At 42.8% G+C, this 18,680-nt stretch overlaps 1 protein-coding gene and 1 long non-coding RNA gene across 4 annotated transcripts in view; one reads left to right on the forward strand and one right to left on the reverse strand.

Annotated features, from left to right (window-relative positions):
• The window catches only part of Utrn (utrophin), a 524,212-nt gene that overhangs the window by 61,583 nt on the left and 443,949 nt on the right, over positions 1–18,680 (forward strand). Inside the window, exon 1 of one of the 3 annotated variants that reach the window (XM_060380269.1) lies at positions 459–629. The exons of the other annotated variants lie outside the window; for them this stretch is intronic. Coding sequence (XP_060236252.1) covers positions 536–629 — 94 coding nt within the window. The 5' untranslated portion in view covers positions 459–535. Of the gene's footprint in view, positions 1–458; positions 630–18,680 lie in introns of those variants that run through there. 3 annotated transcript variants of the gene reach the window in all.
• Positions 1–18,680, reverse strand: part of LOC132653101 (uncharacterized) — a 33,552-nt gene that overhangs the window by 557 nt on the left and 14,315 nt on the right. Inside the window, exon 2 of the long non-coding RNA XR_009590793.1 lies at positions 11,273–11,378. This is a non-coding gene — a long non-coding RNA (uncharacterized LOC132653101). The remainder of the gene's footprint in view (positions 1–11,272; positions 11,379–18,680) is intronic.

An 18,680-nucleotide genomic window follows, 5' to 3' on the forward strand; every position in this document is an offset into this window, starting at 1 on the left:
ATTATTTTTTCCATCAGAGCAGTTTCTTCTTTCTTTTGTTTTTGGAGACAGGGTTTCTTTGTGTAGCCTCAGCTCTTCTGGAACTTTGTAGACCAGACTAGCCTCAAACCCACAGAGACTGGTCTCTCTGTGTGGGATTACAGGCATGTGCCACCACTGATTGTGTTTACTTGTATAGTGGTGTGTGTGTGTGTGTTGGCCCCTGCTGTCAGACACCATCAAACAACAAGAAAAGTTATCATCTCCCTAGTTTATCTCGAAAATTCAAAGGCCCATAGCAGTGACTTTTAAACAAAACCAAAACTCCAAACCAAACAAATTCAAACCCAAAAGTACCTCAAGAGTTCTCACTGACTGCAAAGCGTAACTTCCTCTCTGGTACCGAGGGGGGTGGGGTTAGATTTAGTCAGATCCTCTTGTGGGAAAAATAAAAGGGACTTAAAAAACAAACCAGCAGGACATCCCAGTGTGCAGTTCGAAGCAGCTTTTGTGTTGACTTCCTCCGTGGTTTCCCTCAGCTCAGCCGCTGTAGGTGATGAGCAGCCTGGCGGCCACTACATTTCGTTGGAAAAAGTGCAGATTGGATTTGCCTGGGCAGGTGTCCCTCCAGGCTTGTAAGAGATCCCCAGGTAAGTTTGTCAGTTTCGAGACACTTGGCGAAAGAGGGCGTGTGAGCAGGCGGGGCCTCCCTTTGCTTGCTGAGTGTGATTTGTGAGTCAGGAAGCTGTTGAAAGCAGGGTTTATCTGGTGACAGGCAGAGGTGGCCTGGTCTCCAGATGCAGGGTCTGTGGAGCCTGGCAGAGCCCACACAGTGGGTGCTGCTTCAGGCATTTATTCTCCTTGGACCGAAGCTGCTGAACACTGTCATGTCAAAGGTCTGTCACCTTAGTCAAGGCAGCTTGTTCAGTGCTGACTGTTTATTTTTGTTTCATTTTTATTTAGTGTGCGTTGTTGTTTTGCCCTCATGTGTGTCTGTCTGAGGGTGTCAGATTCCTCAGCAGTGGAGTTACAGACAGGTGTGAGCTGCCTTGTGTGTGCTAGGAATTGAACCAGTGCTCTTAAATCCTGGCCATCTCTCCAGCCTGCTTACTCTTTACAGAGAGAATTTCCTTTGTGGCACTGTATTGTTGATATTGCCAGGCTGACCTTGTAGATCTAGCTTCACCTCCCAGGAGCTGGATTTTTGGTGTGCACCACCACAATTGATGCTGTGGTATTGATTCTGTGTTATAGGCAACCTACCCTATTGGCAGAAAGGCTCCGTTCTTCTAAAGCCCTGTAGTTCAGAGCTGAGAAGGAGCAGAAGTAAGCGTTACGTGGGGTGGTTGGCAGTGGGGGCTTCTGTTTGCTACAGGCTTGTTTGTGGAAAGGCTGACCTTGGCACAGCAGTTCTCTCCCGAGCTTTTTCCTAGCTGGGGTCTACTTCCAGAGTGAGTTAGGTTTTCTGGCCATTTCAGACATCTATATGTTTTTAAATATACATCTGTAGTTCTTAAATATACCTGTGCTTGTTATGTTGTCTGTCCAATGAAAAAAAAGAAGCCAAAGGATGTGTTTTGGTGGGCCATATGTTTTCTGAGTCAATACTTTTCCCTATAAAAAAAAATCACTAAAACCAAACCAAAACAACTCCAAACCCCTTCCCCAAATCCTAAAACCAAAAACCACACATACTCAAAAACCTTTTAAGGGTTCTTAGAGGTTTTCTTTTTTTAATAAAAATGATTTTTTTTTCTTTGCACATTTTATCTCCTTTCAGTACTTTCATTCTGAATAGCATATGAACAAGATAATGGGTGCTACTGAAAGCAAGCCACTACAGTGAGAGGTCCTGCTTGCTGTCTTTGTTAGGGATTAGCTTTCTTGACCAAGTGCTGTGGGTGTCGGTGTGCTGCAGCTCTCTACACTGCCTCGTTTTCAGTTTTCTTCCAGATTAACTATTGTCCCAACATATAATCAAGATATCTTTCAGGACTGTGACTAAAACTCCCTGAGCAGATTTAAACATAGTGGCACTGTGACCTTTCTGAAGTCTCTTCCGACTCTGCTTGATTCATCTTTTCTCCTGTTCATTTTAACCTGCTCCTTGTCTTGCTGCAGAGGGTCTGGTGTGGCTACAGTGGTTGAAGTCAGAAACCAACCAGAAGAAAATTACAAACAAATCGTTAGACAACCGAAGTTACTAGGTGACAGCTTCAGATATTTTAAAACACTGTCATGGTTGAGTTCTGGTCTGTTTAGGTAGCATTCTTTCTTTTACTCTGGTTGCTCTAAAGGCTTTGGGAAAATATAATTTTTTTTTTTAAATAAAACATATTTCAAAGATGTTATTTTCATATAAATAGAAAACCAGTGTTGGCTTGATTCCAAATTCTCTTAAATTGAGCTGGGTTTATTCTTTTTTTGTAACACTGATTTCTTTAGTGATCTTGTTAGAAGTAAAGATAGTAAAATTAATGGTGAAAGTAGCATTTTGTGAGGATGTTAACAGTATTCTAAGGAGGTAGACCAAAGTTAAAAAAAATGAACAAAAATTGTGAAATACAAAGATTGTTTGAAGGCAACCCAGGACACACAGGTATCTGTAAATGACCAGATCGCATGTCTGAGACTCCTCCTGCTCAGGAAACAACTTCAGGAGAGCCTGCCACCTTTCCTGCTGTCTCACTGGCTGATGCTACGCCATGTCTGCATTGGCATTTCCTTTTTAGACGAATGGATTAGGAGATTCGGAACACAGCTGTCCGTTGGAGCCACCACTGTCCTGACACTCTTTCCAGGGCCTTCGATATACTTTGATTGAGATCTTGACTTTCTAGCTTTGCAGTAGTTCTTGGGAGTATCCCAGTAGGCGTGTGGATGGGTATGTGGAAATGATATTTTTTGCCCCAACTGAACTGGCAGTTCCACCCTAGATGGACAAGAAGGTATTATCTCCACTGTACCCAACTTCCCCATCGTGTGTGGCAGGAGTCAAAAGTCCAGAGTGTTGTGGAGAGAGCAAACGAGTTCCTTGGGTAGGTTCAGGGCAAGGCTTAGCTTCCAGTGTGTGCTGCTGTTTGGGCTGTAATGTGGGATGCTGACACTGACTGTTGAATGAGATTGAGAAGCTCAAGAGCAGAGTCATAGGGAGTGGGTGATTCACTGGACTATGCTAATGAAGCAAGGAGAATTGGGAGCTTTAGAAGTAAGATTTTTACTGGGAGTTGTGCCTGTCTGTCTTGTGTGTGTACGTGGGGTGGGGGGTAGGGTGAGGAGAATGTATTGAGAATTTTGGTTTCTTTAAAAAGCAGAAATATGAAATCTATACACCTAAAAAAGATAATCAAGAGAGCGGACATGGGGTAAGATGATCAATCCTCGTTTAGAAAGACAGATGGGATGTGCATTGAACATATGACAGGAGTCTACTGAGCGCATCTGAAAGACTCTAACTAGCAGTGTTTTCAAAGAAAGACTCATGACCAAACCTTTGGCAGAGTACAGGGAATCATAAGAAAGAAGGGGAGTTAGTCTGATGGGGAAAGGATAGGAGCTCCACAAGGACCAAATATATCTGGGCACAGGGTCTTTTCTGAGACTGACAAGGACCATGTATGGATATAACCTAGAACCTCTGCTCGGATGTAGCCCGTGTTAGCTGAATAACCAGTTGGTTTCCCAAAGTGAGGGGAACAAGGACTATTTCTAACAGGAACTCAATGACTGGCTCTTTGGCCTCCCTACCTCCCAAGGGAGGAGCAGTCCTGTTAGGCCACAGAGGAGGGCTTTGCAGCCAGTCCTGAAGATACCTGATAAAACAGGATCAGATGAATGGGGAGGAGGTCTCCCCCTATCAGTGGACTTGGAAAGGGGCACGGTGGAGATGAGGGAGGGAGGGAGGGACTAGAAGGGAATGAGGGATCGGGACACAGCTGGGATACAGAGTTAATAAAATGTAACTGATAAGAAAAAAATAAAATAAAAAAAAGAAAATAAAAAAAAAGAAATAAAAAAAGCAGAAATATGTGATGTTTCTTTAATTTTTTTTTTTTTTACTCCTTCCTGTATTTAGTTAGCATTTAGTCACGTGGTACAAGGCTGTACTCCAGGAAGCACTAAGGGTATAAAAATTGCCTATATGTGGCATGGGGTGAAATCTGTCACTGAGTAAGAGGGTGGAGCAAGGTCATCTTGATGTTTCCTGGGCTGTCTGACTTGCCCCGTGCTGGCCCCATGCAAGAGCACAGACTTGAGAGCAGAGTGCCAGCCGCGAGATCTTGCTGTCTACAGAGAAAGGAGTTGTTGATGATGAAAACCAGTCAGCTTATCAATTACAGAGGCACAAGAATTCCAATTTATTCAGGAAAAGAAAGGCAGAGGTGACTGAGAGATGTGATTAAATGGGTCGTGATCCCTGGGGTGGGTAAAAAGACCCTTTCACAGGGGCTACCTAAGTCCATCAGAAAACACAGATATTTACATTATGATTCCTAAGAGTTATAAAATTATAGTTAGGAGGTAGCAACAAAAATAATTTTATGGTTGGGTGTTACCACAACATGAGGCATTAAAGGGTCGCAGCATTAGGAAGGTTTAGTTAGAACCACTGCGCTGGAGCCAGGCATGGTGGCATAAGCCTTAAATACCAGCACTCCAGAGGCAAGGCCAGAGACAAGCAGATCTCTGTGGTTCCAAGCCACGCTGTGTTTGAATTCATAGTAAGACCCTATGTCAGAAAAAAAAAGAAAAGAAAATGACACTACTGAGCTCTTTGGAGTCCTGGATGCCAGATACCCTTGCCATGAACTATGTGAATCATCGTTGAATTTTGGAGAGAAGGTCTCTTCAGCATGATTCCCCTGGGGATAGTGTTGAGGATTTGCATATTTTAGGTACTGTGCACGCTCTACTAATAGCACCAGGAAAATAAAAGAGTCAGTTGTGTAACTGATGATACTATGCATTGATTGATACTGGACTTGGATTGCTGTTCAGTGTCTAGGAATAGGAAATCAAGCACACCAAATATGGTACTCACAAATGTGTAGGCTGAAGCTTTGCACACCATTATCTTGTGCTGTATTTTTCCTCAGCATCACTTGAATGGCTGCTTGTACAACTGGTCCTGGATCTGGATTATATTTCCCAACACTCTCTGACCCTTTCTTAGAGGGCAACAGGTGCTTCCTGTTTCAATTATTAGCAAGTTCGGGGCTTGTTGGAAAGCTCTGTTATGGACTAGGTGGGAATGTGATAGGATCTGGGTCCAGTGGCCCCCTGGTTCCTGTCTCAACACTTTGACCTTAATTTCAACAGTTCAGTGAACTGGCAACTCCAAGTAGTTTTTTCCCACTGCCCTAGGACTAGCATTGTTTTGCTGAGGAAGATGAGTCATAGCCTACTTCTACCATTGTGTGAGGTGAAATTGTAGTCTGAGGCTAAAGAACACAGGTCAGGCTGTTTGTGTAAACGTGGACTGTGAGTCAGGCAGCACTTAGTATGACCGTGCTGGTGAAAGTGCTCTCAATTTGGAGGCACATTTTAACAATGTTTTCACCTCACTTCTAACTTTTATTTAATATCGCAGTAAAACAACCTTAAAGAGTGAGACGCCTGCAAACAAAAACTAATGCAAAATCAAAATTATACAAAACAGAAAATTGTCTTCCTCCCCTTGGTCCCCTCTTCATAACCACAGCTAATACCTTTGGTATTCTGCCTAACTTTTTACTGTGTATGTAAAAATATAAAGCTCTATATCTAAGTTTCCATAGTACAAGGTTTACTTTTTGTACTGCAGTTTAAAAGCTTTGTGTTAGTGGCATGCTATTAAAGCAAAACAAAAACAAGCCACAAGCAAATAACTGAAGATGACAAATACCAGGTCACATATAGCTTACTGGACTACTGGGAAAGCAAGTGTGCCTTTATCATTAAACTGCCCCACAGAAGGCAGGGGAGTGCTTGAATTTCTTCTTAATGTGTGGTAGAATTTCTGAGCATGTTGACTGGTTCTCTGGACACATCCTTCAATCATCTTTTCCTGCTTTGGTGTCTGTTTTCTTTTGTTGCTTTTTTAAAACACTTACTCATTCCAAAAGAATTTCCTACAGAAAATGAGAGCTTTTGAATAACTTGCTTTTAATATTGAGTTTTAAGATGGTTAACCTCTAACTTAAAAGATCGACATTATTTTGCTGATCTCTGAGATAGAGGTTTACATCTTTGGACTCAGACCACACATTTTTCCTTTCTTTTTGGCTGCTGTGGAGACAGCTGTCATCCTGAACCATGCTGAGACTAGTCATTATTTAAGTACCCTCAATATTTTTTTTTTACATTTTTTAATATACTGGTAATTAATTTTGCATGGATGGTAAACCCAGAATTCTGTAAAGGTCCACTTTCCATATATTATGGAGCATGTTAGAGTTTGGAGAAGGAGGCTGTGGAGTAAGACTTGAAATTAAATCCCACTGAACTCAGTGAAGCCAGCGGCTGGAGGGAGGGCTCAGTGGCTAAGATGACTTGATGCCCCTGTAGAGGACCCAGGTTCAGTTCTCAGCACATGCAGGGGTGGCTCATGACCATCCATAATCTTGTTCCCGGAGACCCAGCAGCTTCTCTGGCCTGCACACTGATGTATATACATCAGACACACAGAGACAACCTTAAAATCAATAAATTAATTATATCTTCAAGACAAAACTGGTAAGGCACATTTTGTTCTATAAAGGTATATGTATATACAAATTCCTTATCTTAGCCAAACTCAGGGAAGGATTATGGCAGATAATGACCATTTATATTAATGGAGTCTTTTAAGCTAATATAGAAAAAAGACGTCAGGGTATTACAGGAAGGTGAGATTTTTGTTTAAATCTGGCACCATGATTATCAACATTTACTCTTTACTGATTTGTTCCTATCCTTCATTTGAGATTCCTTGGGAATTTTCCACATCAGAGCATTGAGCCTGTAATTTTCAGCAGGGCTCATTTAACTGCAGATGCTCTGCATGGCAGGAAATACACAGCCGTACAGGGCAACAAGTGGACTGCACTTGTTTGGAGCTTGTGGTCATGGCAGGGTGCCGCATTTTTGCTGGTTTCAGAATTCACTTTCATTTGCTCAGAAAGGATCCCCCCACCCAGTTCCTTTCGCAGGCAAGCAGAGAGGCTGGGCACCTAGCTGCCCCTGCAATTCTCTGCTCATGACCTATTTGCTTTCTGGTGCCTTGTATAAAAAGCTTTATTTAGTCTGCAGAGAGGGTCATTTCTCTAGCTAGAAGAGAGCTGTGACAGTAGTCTAGAATCTTGATGGATGCTGCTTGCTCCAGATACCATAGCAGGCTAGCCCCAAGGTGCTAGGAAGATAGACACCAAGACAGATTCTTTCAGCTCACTTCTACATCATCAGTGTAAACACTGCCAGGTAACTATCCAAGAAGCAGGTCCTCTTCTGCAGAACCAGCACTGACCCCTTTCTCTTGACAACCAGCTCCTTGTTGAGAACTTAATTCCACGGTTAGTCTCCTGGCATCCGACCTGGCCTATTTTCGTGTTGACTTCAAGACTTGATGTTTTCAGCTTCTGCTTGCTCTATGGCACTAAACTCCTTTCAGTTTGTAGCTCCTGTGTTCTTTTGCTGTTAAAGCAGATCCCCTTTCTTAAGTGATAACTCAGAGGCTCACCCATGCTGGATAGTGCTTGCTAGTCCTCTAGATGCAACTGAATTAGTTAAGATGGTTATAACTGTGTATCAGTTGGGCATGATGGTATATACTGGTAATGCTCACACTTGGTCGGAAGTGGGGGAGAGAAGGATGACTACAGGCCAGCTTGGTCTACAAGGTGAGTTTTAGGAAGAGCTGGATTACATAATGAGACACTGTTGAAAGCATGCAAGTTAGAAAGAAGGATGTGTATTTATTATCCAACTCTGAGTCACTAGTGCACAAAAAAGAAAAGTATAGTCAGGGTGTGTTTGCATGCCTTGCCAGGAAGTAGTTTCGGCCTGGTGTCTTATGATGAGTAATTCCTACCCTGCTGGGTATGCACTGGGAAAGAGGTAAGGTTTAGTTTTCAAGCTTTTTGTTTTGTTAAATTAAATTTTTATTTTTTTGTTAATTACAGTTTATTCGCTTTGTATCCCAGCTGTAGTCCCCTCTCTCCTCCCCTTCCAATCCCATCCTCCCATCCTCATCTCCTCCTATGTCCCGCTCCAAGTCCACGGATAGGGAAGGTCCTCCTCCCCTCCCATCTGACCCTAGCTTATCCTGTTTCATCAGAACTGGCTGCATTGTCCTCCTCTGTGGCCTGGCAAGGCTATTCTCACATCCGGGGGAGGTGGTCAAAGAACTAGCCACTGAGTTCATGTCAGAGATAGTCCCTATTCCCCTTACTAGGGAACTCACTTGGATACTGAGCTGCCATGAGCTCCATCTGAGCAGAGGTTCTAGGTTATCTCCATGGTCCTTGGTTGGAGAATCAGTCTCAGAAAAGACCCTGTGCCCAGATATTTTGGTTCTGTTGCTCTCCTTGTGGAGCTCCTGTCCTCTCCAGGTCTTACTATCTCCCCCTTCTTTCCTAAGATTCCCTGCACTGTGCCCAAAGTTTGTTTATGAGTCTCAGTATCTGCTTTGATATAATGGTAGGTAGAGTCTTTCAAAGGCCCTTCGTGGTAGGCCCCTGTCCTGTTTCTTGTTTTTACAGTTTTCATCTGCGTATCTTTCTTGAGTTGTGCTAAATATGGTCAAGAATTGGAAAAAAAATAATAAATGATGTGGTGAACACATATTGAGCACGTGCTGTTTTCTGGGTCTTAAGACTCTGAGTGTAAGTGATGCAGTGGCTTAAATCTTTGTAGTTGTCCTTTCGTGCTTTTGAGAGAGTCTCGTATGGTTAGAAGGCTGGAATTACAGTAGGTCCATGAGGTAGTGCCTAGCTCAGGTGATGCTGATTCAAAACCCAGGCTTTTTGCCTGCTAGGCATGGACTTTCTTTCTGTTTGCTTGTTTTATTTATTTATTATATATACAATGTTTTGCCTGCATGTGTGCCTGCAGGGCACAAGAGGGCACCAGATCTCATTATAGATGGTGAGGAGCCACCATGTGATTGCTGGGAATTGAACTCAGGACCTCTGGAAGAGCAGACAGTGTTCTTAACTCTGAGCCATCTCTTCAGCCCCTAGGCAAGGGCTCTTAAACTGGGCTGAGTCTCTGACCCTAAATCTGGTTTAAATTTATCGATTTTACTGACCGGTGGCCCAGGGTCATAACATACACTTTGCGGAGGGAGTGATAGGCATTTGCCCTGAGTTTGCAGTGCAGGAGCAGCAGTGAGGATATGCTGTAGAGCCTCAGCCCACACCTGAGTGCCGGTTTTGAGCTCTTGATCAGTTGTGAGGAAAGGTAGTGGGTGTGAGTGCTACTGACATCAACATCCGGACAGTACTGATATGCTCACCAGCAGGCAGATTGCAGGGGGAAAAAACAACAACAACAAAAAACAAGTTGCAGTGCTAAGCAGCCTGGTCAAGAGGGCACTATTCTGCTGTTCAAGTTGGCTAAAATTGGAAAAATAATTAGCATGTGAAGAGGTTCTTGTGCAGAAATGACTGTAAGTTAAAGGAAGCAGGTTGAGTTTTCTGAGTTGGAATGCCCATTGAGCCTCAAACTGCCTTCCCATTTTGTTATGCCACCCCTTCACCCTGCCAGTTTTCTAGCCTTGGTGTGGCTGGAGTTGAGCAGATCTGCTTTGCTGGCTGCCAGCTGCTGGACTAGTGCTTTGGAGCTTGGCACTGAGAAGTACTGCAAAAAGCTTGTGTTTCTTTGCAGCCCACATTGACCTTGACCCCTAATCCTAACACTGGGGTCACAGGTGAACGCCACCATGCCTGGTTTCCCTGGTGCTGAGGACAGAACCCGAGGCTGCTGGTATACTATCAAGTACTGCAATAACTGAGTCACCCCCAGCCCTGGCACTTGCAGGTGTGTCCTCAAAGGTCACTCTGCTCTTAGAATGATTCTCTGCTTTGTCAGCCAAGTAAACCTTGTCCAAGGATTCTTTCCTGATATCTGAATATGGATTTCATCTTCTCTGATCCAGAACTTTCCCCTGGGATACATTTCAGATACCCCTGATATATTTCCCAACACTGCCTTTATGAGAGATGTTGCTGATCTGTCCTGTTGAAAGCTGGTCTGCCTCTGACATGTAGGCCCCGGGAGCATCTTTCTTGCTTCCACTGATGCATGCCTGAGACTCTCCTTTTAGGCTCTGAGTTTAAGGCTGGCTTGTCCTTCCCGGCTTGATTCCTTAGACCCATCCCAGCTCTTGGGTCATTTTGGTTGCTTGGGGATTTTTCTTACCAATCAAGAAGACAGCACTGACTCAGAGTTATGTGGATGCAGGCAGGTTACTGGTGGGATTGAGATGCCTGAAAGAAGCTACTTTTCTTTATTGTTTTTGCCTCACAGATCAGCACTGTATGAAGACTAAATATACCCTGAGTATTTCTTGCTTTCGTTTATGTTTGAGAAAATACATTATTTACCTAACCTTATAATATTTCTTCTCACCCCCATCTATCTACCTATCTATCTATCTATCTATCTATCTATCTATCTATCTATCTATCTATCTGTGTTTTGTGTTTATTTTGTTGTTGTTTTTTGTTTCCTTGTTTTTTTGGCATTTGTTTTTGGTGTGTGTGTGTGTGTGTGTGTGTGTGTGTCTATGAACATGAAGTCCAGAGGACGACTTGTGGCAATCAGTTCTCCTTTTCTTCTATATGGGCTCTGGGGATTGCACTCAGGTTGTCAGGCTTGGTGGCCACCAGTCTGCATTTTTACCTTTCTTTTAGAATAATTTTATAAATACGGGAAAATTGTACAATGGGTCTGAGAGTGTGCCCAGTCTCCTCTCCTTTGCCTTAGTTAATATCTTTTTTTCTTTTTGTTTTTTTGAGACAGGGTTTCTCTGTGTATCCTTGGCTGTCCTGGACTTGCTTTGTAGACCAGGTTGGCCTCAAACTCACAGAGAGCCGCCTGCCTCTGCCTCCCTGAGTGCTGGGATTACAGGCGTGCATCACTGCATCTGACTTTAGTTAACATCATTGCTATATTTGTTAAACAAATGAACCACTATTGGTATATTATTCATGAAGTTATTAACACAAATTCAAAAGTTTCCTCAAGAGTTATTATTGATTTTTAAAAGATTTACAGTTGAGTTATTATTTTAACACATCAAGTTTTGATTTGAGTTCTTCTTGAGTGTACTCACATTCAGACCTTTAGGATCCTTCCATGCCATGGTTGCAGACACATTCACAACACAGATGAATACTTGTGACGTGGTGTCTGTTTCTGATGTCATTGCCTTCAGGGACCTGGTGAAGAAGATGGCTTTTTTAAAAGCTAACATGTCTCTAATCTCTCTGAATTACTTTGTAGTAGTGAAAACAATTACTTATTAGTACTTTAGGTTTCATTAGACATATATTTACTTTAGTTACTTATAGTCTCTTCAGACAGAAAGTATCATTCAAAGTAACGGGTGTGGAATAGTCCTTGACCAGTCAGGTTAAAGACCAAATGATCAGTAAAGAAGCCAGCTCGAAATGAATGAATATCCCGCTAACTTTTGAGTGCTCTAAAAATGTCTATAGAAATTGTCAAATGTCTCAGTTAGGAGCCCTAAGGTAAAACAGTTACAGCAGCCAGGCCCACTGACAGTGAGTACTGTATAAATTTTTGTTAGTGTTGATGTCTTCTTTCATTTCTATTATTTATTTCTGATCAATTAAAACATAGTTTAGCGGGACATCAATAGTTAAGTCACTATGTGTTAAGAATGAGGTCCTAGGCCACTGTGCGGCTCAGGAGGCAGAGGTACTTGCTCCTCAAATCTGTAGACCTGAGTTTGATCTCTGGAACTGATGGTGAGAGGAGAGAATTGACTACCAAAAGTTGTCCACTGATCTCCGCTTGTGTGCTCTGATTTGTGCACTTACACACAAAACACACACACACAGAGAGAGAGAGAGAGAGAGAGAGAGAGAGAGAGAGAGAGAGAGAGAGTGAGAGAGAGGAACTGAAAGAATAATAAATAAAAAACTTTTTAAAAAACCCTGAGAACTTGTTTAAAAAGATAAGCATAAGTTTTCCTTTCTTACGACAAGGGTTGCATTTTTGGGTTGGAGATGTAGCTGAGTTGGCAGACTGCTTGTCCAGCATGTATGAGATGATACTCTGGTTTTGATCCCCAGTGGCACATAGACCAGGATGGTAACTCGCTTCTGTAATGGAGGCTCAGGGCCGTTGTCATCCTTGGCTACATAGAGAGTTTGAGTTTGAGGCTAGACTGTGTGGCACAAGACCCTATCTTACAAAAAGGGCCTGTATTTTGAGGAGTTAAAATTTTCTTAGAGATGCACACTGTGGCAGAAGTATGCAGATTTCTAGGTTGATTTCTGTTCTCTTCACTGCCCCCTGCAACCTGTGGGAAGAGGAAAGTACTAAAATGGTGAGGAGTTGTGGAATTTGGAGGCCAGTCACTCCCAAACCCCTTTCACCCACCCACAGCCTGCCTTGAGTGATCACAGCAGCAGGCTTGGAGCCTGTACTTTGGTTCCTGCCAAATCCCCCTCATTTCCCCATGATGATATGTTATTAGTATCTTGATCCCTGTTATTTGTTAAGTTAATCTGCGCTTTGGGACTCTAGTAAGATCACAGAATTTTGTTTTCTGTGACTTCGTTTTGTAATATATGCTCTGGCTAGGTTCTGTGCTAGGGCTGGTGAAGCCCAACAGTTTAATATTAGCCTTGTTCTCAGAGGTTTAGAAGCAGACACTTCCATTGTGTAAGCAGACCTTCTGTCATGTTTGTTAAGATAGCTATTTTCCTATTAATGGAGTGAGTTTTTTGTTTGTTCGTTTGTTTTTGTTTTTACAATCCTTAATCCACTGAAACGGACACTCCATGGGAGAGGAGGATCAAATGAGTGTCCCGGAATCACCCTTGACCTCAGGGCTTCCGTGGAAATGTGAGCACCCTTACTCTGCTTCAAATCAACTAGGTTGTGTTTTAAGAAAAACACAAATAAGTATTAGGAAATACTTATTTGCTAACATTGGTTGGTTATAAAGTTGTCATTGTCATTTCTTCTTAAGCCCAGGCTGGCCTCAGACTGGTTGGTAGTTGAAGATGGTCAGCACCTCGGCTCCTCCTGCCTCTAACTTCCAACTGTTGGGATTCCAGGCCTGCGTCAGCACACTCAATTTTATATGGTAGTGCAGCCTCAGCCCAACCACAGGCAGTGATTAGAGAGAACTAGGTAGATATTTTGTGGTTCTTGTTTTTGTTTGATTGTTCACTTTTTCGAGACAGGGTTTCTCTGTGTAGCCCTGGCTGCTCTGGAACTCTGTGTAGACCATGGCCTCACATTCCTGACATTCACCTGCCGTTGCCTTCCAAGTGCTATCTAGCCTTTTTCTTATGTTTGTTTTTATCACTGTCGTTGGCTTCTTCCTGGATTCTAGTTGGTTATTTTTTATATCTTCCTAGGAACCTACTTTTGGGATAGGAAGTTTCATTTTAGGACTGTTGATGTGGATTGTTGAGTGGTGCTCAGAGGACTCGGTTGAGTTTAGTGTGTTTGATAACATTGTTCTCCGCTAACATCTAGTTGTTATGGTATAGGTAGTCTGTATTTTTAAATGGATTTTTAATTTTTATGTGCATGGGTGTTTTGTTTGCATACACTATATGTATGGAAACCAAACTCTGATCTTCTGAAAGAATATGAAACACTCTTAACCTCTGAACTATTGTTCTAGTCCCCTCTCCTTTTCTTAAAACAATGACATCTGTTTAATTATTATATGTATATATCTGTATAGTTTATGCATACATGCCATAACTCACAAGTGGACATCAGAACACAACTTGCTGGCATCCGTTCTCTCTATTCCACAAGTGGGTCCAGAGGATTGAATTCAGATCATCTGGCTTGATAGCAGGTGCATCGACCCACGGAGCCATCTCCCTGGCCCTAAACAATTCTTTTTTTTTTTTTTTTTTTTTTTTCAATGCAGTTTATTCAGGAACATTGAACAATCCTCGGACCCCGGGGAAAGCCAGCCCACAGCTTAAATAGCCTCTGGGTAGCCAACCCAGGCGTGCCACGGGGGCAATGCAGATAGGTCCACATACATGGAAGCAAGCCAGATCCTCGGCCTTAGCCAAATGTGGAGTTGTTCGTGACAGAGAGCACTCACCATCGGGAAGGTGGAAGGCGGAAACCAGCTCCATCTTTAAGGCATAGCATTCCGCAGCTCTCTACAGTTCCCCCTTTTTGTTTTAGACGCATCAGGCAAGAGTTGAGGTCTGATCTCTGATATTAGAAATAAATTGGGACTTTGTACAAATGTTCATTTAGGTGTCATCCACCCAAAGAGCATCGGACCCGTCCGATACCTTTTTCTCAGAGGCGGGACCTGGGGCATCAACCCGCATGCAATCAGACATGCTCTTCTCTGGGTCCAAAGCGGCTGACCCTGAGTGCAGTGCTTAGCCTCGCATCCTGAGCGTATCATTTTAGCTTTTTATGGTATCCAACCATGCTTGGGGAGAATGTCCTGCTTCAATGGCTGTAAAGGCCATTGTAATTTCTGTAGCTATTTGCCATAAGAAACTTCTTTGCTATGCCTCCCCAGTTGTACTGCCATGTTTCAAGATTCTGCTAGTGGCCTTTGCCCGTCTTACCATTCCACCCCTTCTTACCATTCCACCCCTCTCTTTCTGCCTTTGATCACTTCTCCCTCAGCCAGCAAGAATGGATTAAACATCTTTGGCCACTGTTTCAATGGCATTCCAAGTAGAACACTGATGAAGATCGTCACAGATTCTGTGTCTTTCCCACATGGTACTCCCTTGCTTCACAAAACAACAGATATTGACTGTGTTTAGTAATATGAGACCCCGCACCACTCAAGTGTAGCATTACATCCTCTTACTTTAAGGGTAATTGTGTGGGAGAAAATTCCAGTGGTATGTTGTGGAAAACATGTCCCTGAACAAACACGGTGGCCTCTTGTTTTAGTACTCCTTTGGAAACTGCCCAGGGGTATTGGTGCTTTACCCCTACATAACATTTCCCTACACTGGGACTTCCAGCTGCAGGATCCAGCTGTGTGTACCTCCGACTGAATAAGCTCATATCCATTTCCTAAAGCTTCAGTTCCTATTAACCCCCAGCCCTTGATAGCTAAAGTGTAATTGTTCCATCGTTCTGTGTTACCCTTGGTCTGCTTTTGAGGTGAATGATTCACAGTGGTTTGCCATGTGCCCAAGGCTTCCTAATCAGTCATAACATGATTGATAATAAAAGATCTTTCATTGGCCAGCTTTCTGTCTCTGTGCTTGGCTGGTTTTATGCCAATTTGACACAGGCTAGAGTCATTTGAGAACTAGGACCTGCAATTGAGAAAATGCCTTTATGAGATTGGGCTGGAGACAAACCTGTAGGACATTTCCTTAACCAGTGATTCATGAGGGAGGGCTCAGTGCTGGGCTGGGCTGGTGGTCCTGGGTTCTGTAAGATGGCAGGCTGAGAAAGCCATGGAGAGTGAAGCCAGCAAGCAGCACCCCTCCATGGCTTCTGCATCAGCTCCTGCATCCAGGTTCCTGCCCTGTTTGAGTTCCTGTCCTGTCCAATGATGGACCCTGTTGTAGAAGTATAAGCCGAATAAATCCTTTCCTCCCGACCTTGATTTTGGTCTTGGTGTTTCAATAGAGCAATAGTAATCCTAACTATTAAAATGTACTATTACATTTTAGTACTTGTTATGTTTCTTGGTACTACTTCCAAGAGAAACAATAAAGACTTCACTCTTTACATCTACTTTGTAAAGTAAACCAAAAGAGCATGTTCGCCAACTTATGCCATGACCTTGTATGATGGAAGAAGATGAGGAAGTTTTCTGAAAACCCTCCTAGTCTAGAGGACAGGGCTAAACTATGGTGGGAAGGAATTTAGTGTTCTCATTGAATTTAGTGTCCCTTCCCACTGCCTCACACCATAGACTGACTTGGCGACCTTGTGGGATTTCAGAGAGACTACAGTTTGCACTTGTGGCCTGGCCCACATAGAGCATGACTAATATTAGGAAGTGGGGAGGGATTTCTTTATCACATTTTCTAATTTTGCCCTTCATTTTCAGCCAATTATTCATGCCTTGGGGAAAAAAAATTAGCTTAGTAGGCAGGACAATATTAGTTTTAATTGCGGGCTTAGTCCAGAGGGCTGTGCTTGAGTGAAAACTGTCCAGGAGTTGTGGAAAGAGCAGATGGTTCTATTTCTGGCTGCTGAGAGGGGCTTTGCAGGGCTGTGAGGAAAGATGGGCATGTTAATTACAGATGCAGGGCAGTTCCTGGGATCACATTTATTAGGCCACCACTTCCTCGGTGGTACTCAAATTAAAAACACAGGCTAAATTCCCACCACCACCATCACCACCAATCATTGTGGAAACAATTCCAAACTGGTTGGAAAGATTTCCTTTGTTAATGACAGCAACAACAAGAACAAGAAAAGCCAGCTCGTTCGTTCTGACTTCTAAAAAGTCATCTTTGGTGAGAGCAAAACTAGCTGTTGTGCTTTGTATCTGTGACCCCATAGGCTCATATTTTGACCATTGCTGTGTATATGGTGATGTGGCTTTGGGAGGCTGTGAAGCCCTTATGGGGCTGGTCATAGCTGGTTCATGTAGGTCTATAGATCTGGACCTTTAATAACTGTATATAACTCTAGTTGTGGCTGTATATTCTACTTCTTGTTGGCTGTGACAGCAAGAGCCTTACCATATGATCCTGTCACCATGAAGTCCTCAGTTCTGCCATGATGGACTGAAACCATCTGAACTATGAACCAAAATCAAATTTTCCTCCAAGTTGCTCCTAACAGGTGTGCTGTCATGTTGTATTAGCTAAAGTAACTGATACAGTGGCTTTTATTATTATTATTTTTAATGTATGAAGTGGGAATGCTGGAGGAGACCTGGTGGGTACATCTAAAGCTGGAAGTCTCCCCTTCATTTATAGACAGGAAAGGGTCTGCTAGGCTGACTACAGAGCCTTACAATCTTCCTTTCTGCCCAGCTCCCATTGCTCTCCTTTAGCTCACCCTGTCCAACTTGTATACTTCCAACAGCATTTGTCATAGAGTCATGTAGCTGTTCTGTTTTCTCTCCAACAAAGTGTTGAATGTGTTTTCAAGAAAGTGCAGGTCATTGCATGGTTCTCAGTGACCGTCACTGGAAGTGAATACAACCCAGAGAGGATGTGGGCCAGCAGAGGTTCACAGTTTCCGAGGAAAGTTCTTCCTTCCTTGCTTGTGATTAATAACTGGGTAAGATAGAAAGCCAAGTGATTTCATTGCTGAATACAGACTTCAAGGTCATGAGACACTGACTGTGTAAATAAAACTTTGGCAATGTGGTAGACTGACCTTCATTCACATTTTAATCCCAGCTCTTGGGAGGCAGAGTTAGGCAGATCTCTGAGTTCCAGCCTGGTCAAGAGAGAGAGAGAGAGAGAGAGAGAGAGAGAGAGAGAGAGAGAGAGATATCCAGGATACATAAAGGAACCCTGTCTCAAAAAACAAACAAACAAGAGAGAGAGAGAGAGAGAGAGAGAGAGAGAGAGAGAGAGAGAGAGATATCCAGGATACATAAAGGAACCCTGTCTCAAAAAACAAACAAACAAAAATATTTCAGGACGCAAGCAGAGAATACAGTGAAGTGTCATTGTCTATGTGATGTGAGAGGTGATGGCAACTCGATATAGTGATGCCTTAGGGCCAGACTACAGATACTTCTGAGGCTGACTTGGCATTGGTAGTTAAAATGTTGAAAACATTTTGAGGACCTACTGTGAGCTGAGAAATGCAGTAGATTGTTAGTTGCAAATATCTCTGCTATGTTAAGAGCTCATTTTTAAGTTTGGTATCAGTTTGGTTTGCTTTTGAAGTGGAATTTTATTTAAATGCCAAGGACAGAATCCAGAGCCTTTGGCATTCCAGTGAGGCATTTAACCACTGAGCCAATTCCTTAAATTATGATTTTGAATAATATTTCTTAGTACTTACCATTTTGAATTATACTGTTCTTAAAACAACTTATTAATTAAGCCTAATAATTGATGGATACATAGCAGCCCTTATGTACAGAAATAGAGAGATCGAGGCATATTTGTCTGATAGAACTGTGTATTTGAATGCTTTTATTAGCATATTTTCATTATGCATAATGAGGTTCATTATGACACGTTCCTACATGTCTATAATGTATTTTGATCATATTCAGCTCCCATTATTTTCTCTTGCCCCCTCTTCATTCCTGCTAATCCCCTTTCTCTTCCCAGATAGCCCTCCATCTTCTTTCATGTTTACTCTCTGTCTCCCTCTGTCCCTCTGTCTCTGATTCACTCTCATTTGGTGACCTGATTCGGTTCGTTAGGGTTATATGTAGGAGCATAGGCACTGTGATGGTTAGTCATCAACTTGACCCTATATAGAAGCACTTGGAAAGGGACTCTCAGGGAAGACTTGTGTAGATTAGCTTGTCCTGAGATGACTTTTCTTAATTGGTTGGTTGAGGTGTAAAGAATGTACACAGAACCATTTCATAG

The sequence above is a fragment of the Meriones unguiculatus genome, chromosome 3 (genome assembly GCF_030254825.1).
Source record: "Meriones unguiculatus strain TT.TT164.6M chromosome 3, Bangor_MerUng_6.1, whole genome shotgun sequence".
Taxonomy (NCBI): Eukaryota; Metazoa; Chordata; class Mammalia; order Rodentia; family Muridae; genus Meriones; species Meriones unguiculatus.